This window comes from Coptis chinensis, chromosome 5 (assembly GCF_015680905.1).
Source record: "Coptis chinensis isolate HL-2020 chromosome 5, ASM1568090v1, whole genome shotgun sequence".
Lineage (NCBI taxonomy): Eukaryota > Viridiplantae > Streptophyta > Magnoliopsida > Ranunculales > Ranunculaceae > Coptis > Coptis chinensis.
The window spans coordinates 5,646,421-5,654,591 of record NC_141460.1 but is presented as its reverse complement, the minus strand read 5'-3'; the positions used below and the strand labels follow the sequence as shown (position 1 = coordinate 5,654,591).

At 33.9% G+C, this 8,171-nt stretch overlaps 1 protein-coding gene across 1 annotated transcript; it reads left to right on the top strand.

Annotated features, from left to right (window-relative positions):
• The first annotated feature begins 6,577 nt into the window (after positions 1 to 6,577).
• LOC147496397 (uncharacterized) lies at positions 6,578 to 6,985 on the top strand. The gene has a single exon (XM_086562570.1). The coding sequence runs from the start codon at positions 6,578 to 6,580 to the stop codon at positions 6,983 to 6,985; it is 408 nt and encodes a 135-aa protein (XP_086418696.1).
• The last annotated feature ends 1,186 nt before the right edge of the window (positions 6,986 to 8,171 follow it).

Sequence of the window (8,171 nt, the reverse complement as noted above, 5' to 3'; positions counted from 1 at the left end):
TCAGGTTATGGAGTATTTCAAACCACTTATCATAAAAGCTGCGTCTTAGCACCAAAAGGAGCCTTAATCACGCTTATTTTGAAGACCATAAGCTGTTATGGAAAAGTGTTGAAAAAATCAAAGTCAACGGTGAAAGTCAAAGGTCAAAACCCTCAAATCAGAAGACCATAGATGGAGGCCCTTATCTCAAAATATGATGACTTTCTCCCTAAACCTACCTTGGTAAAGAATAAACCAAAAAGCAAAAGCAAAAGTAAAGTGTGAGGTGTCTAATTTGGAATAAAGAAGGGCAAATCTGTAAAAGACAAAAGTAGGAGTATATAAGCTAAAAGCAAGGGAAAGAGAAACCATCCACTGTCTTAGGATCTAAACCATTTGGTTTGTTTAATTTCTTGTCTAGTTTTTTAATTCAAGTTTTTACTTTATTGTTTGTTTTATTTCCTTTCAATCAAACTTGTTATTTACTTGTTCTTATTTCCATCTTCCTTTCATCTTGTTGTTCTTATTTTAAGTTTGTTTCAATTTTCATTTCAATGTTTTCAAGTCATTTCAATACCAACAATTAAAGCTTTCAAGTTTTCATTAGCTTAGAACCATTTTAATCCATACAAGAGTCTACCTTTCTTCTTCACATCTCCCTCATTCAAACTCTAAATAATTTAGGATGAACCTCACTTCTAAAAACAAACTCTTTTGAAGTTACTACCACTATCTAAAAGATTCAGTGTCTAGTATCTCTTTCACTCTCTGCATTTTGGTGTCATTGAAGCAACCAAAAAATATTATGTTTTTCTGTTTGTTCATGACTTGACCAAAAGAAATTTGGCAAGCTTCAAGAAGTTTAGCAACATTTTTAAGCTCCTTAAGTCACCTTTTAGAAAGATGAAGATATCATCCACAAAAAAGAGGTGTGAGGGACGACTTGCACACCCTTTTACAATAGACAAGGCTCCATAAGGCCATTGTTTTTCAAAGAATTCTCTCTTTTTCCCTCTAATCTGGCTCATGCACTCTAGATATGAAAATTTCGTTCTTTGGATGAACTAACTGTAGGAACCGTTATGGTTGCATGTCACTGTTTACAATACGTGAAAACCCATGCGCAGCAGAATAAGGGTATTCACGATTTGTTTAGGAATCATACCTTTGAACAACTGTGATATCTCTGAGAATCCAAGCTCTACGAATTAACCACCTCTTGATCTTCTGTTACATTCCTATCCTTAAAATGGACGTTGTGTGGGCAACGATCTACTAGCCCTTTCTTTCTCTCTTTGCCTCTCTTACTCACAAGGTCAGAACCGAATTTTTGGAACTAATCTTGCTTGAGCAATCACTAAATATTTCGGCCAAGAAAAAAAGGGTTTCTTTATATAGGCTACAACAGGGACCATGAGGAGAAATTAGGGTTAGGTCTCCTGACGGGCTTGGGCTTCCCATGTTCGCCCAGAACACACGGCCCAAGTTCGTCAACAAATGGCTTATTCCACTAAAGGTCATTGTTGCACTACCACCCTAATCCCAAATTACGTGAATTACGGTTATGGGCTCCATATTATATGCTCGTTGATCTCCCCGTGTTAAGATATCGAATGCCCGTTGATTAAGTCAAGTTACTGACAACTATATTAATCAACTTCTTATGTTCTTGAGTAGTACCACTCAACCTCATTGTCATATTGGATTAAATCCACATGCAGGGTTTACATGACAATCCTTATGAGCTCTTCAAGGGGACATCATCAACCCGACTTCTTGCGGGTCATGGATTCCTTCTATAATCAACCAACACACCTTACATACAATGTCATTACCTAATCCATCGAGTTTGTTGATTCACAAATGAATCTCACTCATTGATGATTTAAAGCAATGTACAATGCACGTACGTGCCCGTTATTATATCTGGATTAAGAGGACAAGCATACATAATAACAGAGGTGTTTGTTATCTTATATAGTCAGTATAAAGAGAAACAACCTCACTTGGCCCTGTTCAATATACACAAAGTGTACTAGTGTAATCATGTAGTCAAGATAGACTAATACCAGATTATACTACAACCATACCAATGGTTTGTCCAAATCCATCTAGGTTGTGAACGTTTACTTATACTTTATAAGGATCGATGATATGATCTTCTGTGTGTCACCACACACCATATCATCTACAACATAAAGTATTAGACGCATGCATATAACTAATAACATATATAATATGCATAACATTTGCCCATATGATTCTCATTCAAAATATAAAAAATTAGAGTTAGTATAAAAGTAATGTTTTTAGTATATAACTCTATCACTAACAACGTAGTTTTGCAATCTAGATGAACTATATGGGGATTTATGTTATTACAAAAGCAAAATTTAAGATTGTGTGTGTCTAATAATCATCCTCGAAGAAACAAAACAGAGGAACGAGTACACAACAGATTTAGGCCCAAACATATAAATTGACCAATAATTTTGGTTTTAGTCCTGGTTGACCAATAATTACAGTTTTAGGACAAATCAACTGGGTTAGTGTAAGCAATTACGGTTCTAAGACAAATTTTTCTATTTTTATTTTATTTAATTCCAATAATAACCTTCTCCCCCTATACATAATAGAATTAGAAAATTTCCAGAGTAAACCCAACTTTCATACGCAAACTTTTGTTTATTTTATGTCATTCCACTTCTCTCTATCAATCCTTGCTCATCTAGGTTCGTTTTTGTTTTCCTCATTTTTCCATTTCATTTCATCTCATCTTCTTTTTATTTTTATTTTATTGTTTTGAATTGTTAATTTTTCATATGTAGGTATTAATGTATTCTTCAATTTGAGACATGTGATACAAATTGTGTTCTTCAATTATTTGTAATACATTTTTATTAAGGTTTAGTGTTATTCATAGTTAATTCATTGTTTGTTTTGATTTTTTATGGTGTTATGCCATTTGTTGTTGATTGCTTATGGCATACAAAATATGTCTTTGTATGAAATATTTTGAGTTTTTTTTAATGAATATAAGTTTTTTTTTCTTGCAGTGATATGGATTTTTCAGTACGAGCAGTGTTTTGCTATAACCGTGATAGTTTTACTTTTCGTATTCGAATAGATTCAACAGTTTCTAAAATTAAGAAAGAGATCCAAAATAAGTGGAATGAATTGTGTACAATGGATTTTAATGTATGGATTTCTCATGATGGTAAGCATTCTGTCCTTGACGAAACTGATGACGAGCTCTAAGCCATTGCTTGTTATAGTTCCGCAAAGCATATAAACATGTTTGATTTTAATGTAGTGTTGGGTTTGTCTTCTTCAATTATTGTTGGGAATTGTGAGGGTGAAGGGAGTACTAACTCAGGTGGTTCTATTTTTCTTGATCATGATATTGAGTTTACTTGTGAAAACAAGACGAAAACTTGGGCTAAGGTGTTTACGTGATAAGTGCTCAAAAAGTGCATTTTAACCCTCGATTATGCCTCTTGTTTAGTCATCTTAGTGGACTAATAGTGTTTGTAAGTTATGTTTTATGATTCTACAGGTGAAAAAGAGAGTTTTATAGAATATTAGAGAAAAAAGGGTAAAATGGAGCAATTCGGAGCATTAAGGATCACATGGGAAGCCCATGGACAAACATAGAGAAGGCTAAGGAATTGAAGCCATTAAATATGCGACTTGGACCTATTTTAAAGCCTATTTGGAAGCCCAAGGCAAAAAGATTTGTTGCTTTGACCAAAGCCCGCAAAAAATGAAAGAAGGATGGAGTAAAAAAGGAAAAATGGAGTCTCGCATCTAAGACACGACTATCGATCGTAAGGCCCAGACGTTAACTCTTTGCGTCACGAGAGACGCATGGATCGATAAGGCCCGCATTAACACATGAAACGACACTGTAGCCAATTCCTTCTCAGTTTTGGAGATGAAGTTGGACTTTGAAATAAGTTTATTTGTATTAGGAAACAAATGGCGGTTTGGAATGCTTCTAGAACTCATTGTAACCCTTATAAATAGAGGACCTAAGTGCCTCATGTAATTTGCCAATTCACTTATACTCTTGTCTCCATAACTTGAGGCAGAAAGAAATTAATAATAAAAGATTCGGTTTTAACTAGTCGAGTCTTAAAAAGTTAGTCTTTCTAGTCTTATGTTCTTCGACTTTTCTTCTTCTCGTTCTTCGTGTTCTTCCTTCTTTATGGAAGGCTAATCTTCTCCTTCAAGGGAGGAGATGAAGCCGGTGCTTAGGGTTTGTTGATTCTTTTGGTTTATGGTGTTCTTCAATCAGGTTAGTTCTTTATGTTTTTAGTTATTAGTTCCATTACCTAGACCATGGGATGGAAGTATAAATTAAGGTTTTTATTTATTGCAATCGAATGTCATGCTAGTTTAGGGTTTTATTTATTGCAATTGAATATTTGCTAGTGACATGCTTTTATTTATTGTAATTGAATATAATGCTAGAATAGGGTTTTATTTATTGTAATTGAATATTATACTATTATTCTCTACTTTTCTTCTAGTTATGTATTGTTTTAGAGTAAGAAAAGTATTCCTTGTGTTTGCCTTAGATGGTGATTCATTGAATAGTTGCTCAAGCTCACATAAAAGGAAAGAAAATACTAATAACATGAACATAGGAACAACCTTAAGTAGAATTAATTGTTAACGATGTTTCATCCAAGAAGGCATCGGCACTCGCTCGATTGCCTAATTGCAGTCTACTTGTGAGAACAACCATGAAGCAAAAGGTCACAGATCAAAGGTATCGGTGAATTCTAATATCTTGAATTCCCTCTCTTATAAATTCTCAATAGTTTAGTTAGTTTAGTTTAGTTTAGTTTAGCATTAGAATCTACAATATCTATAATCATAGTTTTTAATCTCTCAAACTCCATTTCCAGTACTGTCCTTTATATAAACATACACTTAAAAGTGGAACGATACCCTACTCATTCTTTACTCATTGAGGGATAATTAGGTTTTGATACGCTTCTATTTTGTTCAACGACCATCATCTATCTACATCATCCATATACCATCTCACACACAAAAAGGAGCGCGTGTCATTACGCATGTTGGACAAAAATTTAAAGGACCATGTGATTTCCATGTAAAGCTAACCATATACTCGATTGAGACGGGATATAAATACTTGTATAAGAAGAATGATTTGCAACGAATACATGCTATTTGTAAAAAGAAATGGGAAACTGGTTGCCTTTGGGTTGTCCATGGTGCTTTGAAGTTTGGTTCTTTCGAGATGAAGAAGTTTAACCTTGAACATAATTGTGGTTTTGCATGTAAAAATGTTAGTAATTGTGAAGTTTTGAGTTAACTTGTGAAAATCCTAATTCTTGAGATAATTCGTGATAATCCTTCTACGAAGCCGAGAGAAATTATGCGCTTGATTCATAGCGAGTATCACCTTGATATATCATACTATTATGCTTATATTGATAGGGAGTTGACTTTGAAAGACATATATGGCGAGGATGGTCTTTCATATTATCATATGTGTTAGTTTGAAGATGCTTTGAAGGCTTCGAATCCCAGTAGTCATGTTGTGCTTGAAATTGACGAGGGACTCCATAAGTCCATAAGTTTCATAGGATTTTTATCAGCTTTGAAGCGTGTATCCATGGGCTTAAGTATTGTCGCCCAATGATCTATTTGGATGGGACTTTCTTGAAGGCCAAATTTAAAGGTTGTTTGTTAGCGACGACAACTAAAAATGGAAATCAAGGTTTTATTTTAAAACATATATCTTTTTGTTGAACGTATGTATGTTATTTTGACACTATTTTAATAATGCTTTATCGTGCTTATTTGTTTTCACATATGTCTTGTTTACGTTGTTTGTACATGCATTCTTCAGTTTGCATGTGAATGTTGGTGAGCTTTCCCAGTGTGAAGTTATATATATATATATATATATATATATATATATATATATATATATATATATATATATATATATGATATATATATTATTCTATTTGTTTTTTCTTCTTTAGGTTTGTTTCAAATGGACATGGCTGTTGTGGCTAATGAAACAGATGACAATTGGAGTTGGTTCTAGGAGAATTTGAAGTTGGTTGTCCCTTGTGATAAGAGGTACACAATTCTGAGTGACAGACATGCTGGCTTAGTTAAAAACATTCTCATTGTTTTCCCCACTTCATTCCATAGTTATTATTTGTGGCACCTAAAGAACAATGTGTCTATGGCTATGTGTGGGAGGAGTGCAAGTATACCACAGGTTGTGAATTTGTTCTCGGAGTGTGCTAATGCTCCTACGATGGCTGAGTTTCGGGACAAGCTTGCTGAGTTAAAGAGAATTGGAGGGTAAAAAATTAAGGAGTTCTTAGTGAAGATCCTATTTGAGCATTGGGATAATGTGTGCTTTCAGGGATGTAGGTATGGTGAGATGTGTTCTACCCTTGCCGAGTACTTCAATGCGTAGATTAAAGAAGAACATTTTATGCATGTCGCTGCTATGTTGTATCATATCCGTCGAAAGATGACGAAGATGTTTGATGACCGCTGTCGTGAGTGTTTGTCTTGGCGTTCGGAGTTGTGCCCTTGAATGGAAAGTATTTATCGTGCTAAAGTTGATGTTGCAAGATCTTTCAAGGTTGTTAGATCAAATGAGGTTGAGTTTGAGGTTGAGAATGTCATAGTTCATTATGTCAACATGGAACGCAGGTCTTGTAGTTTTCGTTACTGGCAGATTGACGGTTTCCCCTGCGTACATGCAGTGGCGTCTATTATTAGTTTTGGTGGTTCAGTATACTCATTCATTGATCCAGCTTTCGTTGTCTCTTATTTCTCCCAGTCGTACTCCCACTCAATTCATCCTATTGCAAATATTGAGATGCTTATGGAGATGTCTGAAGATTGTGATATAATGTCACCTAATGTTAGAAGAGGTCCTGGAAGGCCGAAGAAAAAGAGGATTGAAAACATAGGAGCAAGCCGGAAATGTATTCATTAGAAGCTATTGCAATTGATTGAACTTATTGTTTTTTGTTATAAATATTCTTCTTTTGAAATTATTTTTTTCATTGATGGATGATATTAGTAGTGAAGATATACATATAACAAATAATACTAAATATTATACTGGAGTTGTTTAATTCATGACCACTCTCGTACCAATATATATGCAGTCTTTATTTTCATAGCGGGAAGTTTGTTTTTACAGGTATACGATAAAAACCAAGTTTATGTACTGAAGTTACACATGTATATTACCAATATGCATGTGTATATTGCACATGCATACACCAGTTTGCATGTGTTGTTCTTTCTACTGTGCATACGTATAATATTACTTCTCCCACTTTACTTATTCCTAGTATGTAATTATTTGTTTTTTAATTTATACTTTAAGACTCCAAAATTTTATTGGCTTTTATTAAGCATTTGGCTGCACGCATATATACACAACAAAGACCAAATTTATGTACTAAAATTTAGAATATCTAATTGGTGTGACAGGTATGACAACATTGGACTAATAGAACAACCATAGAAATGATGGACAATACTTTACGAGATAAATGACTAACGAGTGAAGCTTTAAAATGCATACAATTTATAATACATTCTCTTGTTAGCAGTTTTTTTTTTTGTTTTTGCTATTTAATTTGCAAGTCTCTTTGGTTCAATATCCCCCGCTCATCGTTGTTACCAAATTTATGTACTAAACATTTATATGCATATATTTGTAATGCACATGCATATACCAATTTGCATGTACTTTTCTTTCTACCGTAAACCTGTAAATAAACATATGCATATACATGTATGCATGTGTATAATGCACATGCATATACCAATTTGCATGTATTTTTCTTTCTACCGTAGATCGACATATAAATAAACACATACATACAGATGTATGCATGTGTTTATTTATAAGTCGATGTACGACATGTGTATAACACACATGCATATACCAGTTTGTATGTACTTTTCTTAATTTCTACCGTGGATCGACCTATAAATAAACACATGCATATACATGTATACACGTGTATAATGCACATGCCTATGCTAATTTGCATGTACTTTTCTTTTTACCGTAGATCGACCTGTAAATAAACACATGCATATACTTGTATGCATGTAAAATCAATTTGCAAAAATAGACATGCATGCATGTACAACCAATTCGC

What these genes read in the sequence shown, in the direction of transcription:
- LOC147496397 (XM_086562570.1), top strand. Translation starts at nt 6,578, where the DNA reads ATGGAAAGTATTTATCGTGCTAAAGTTGATGTTGCAAGATCTTTCAAG.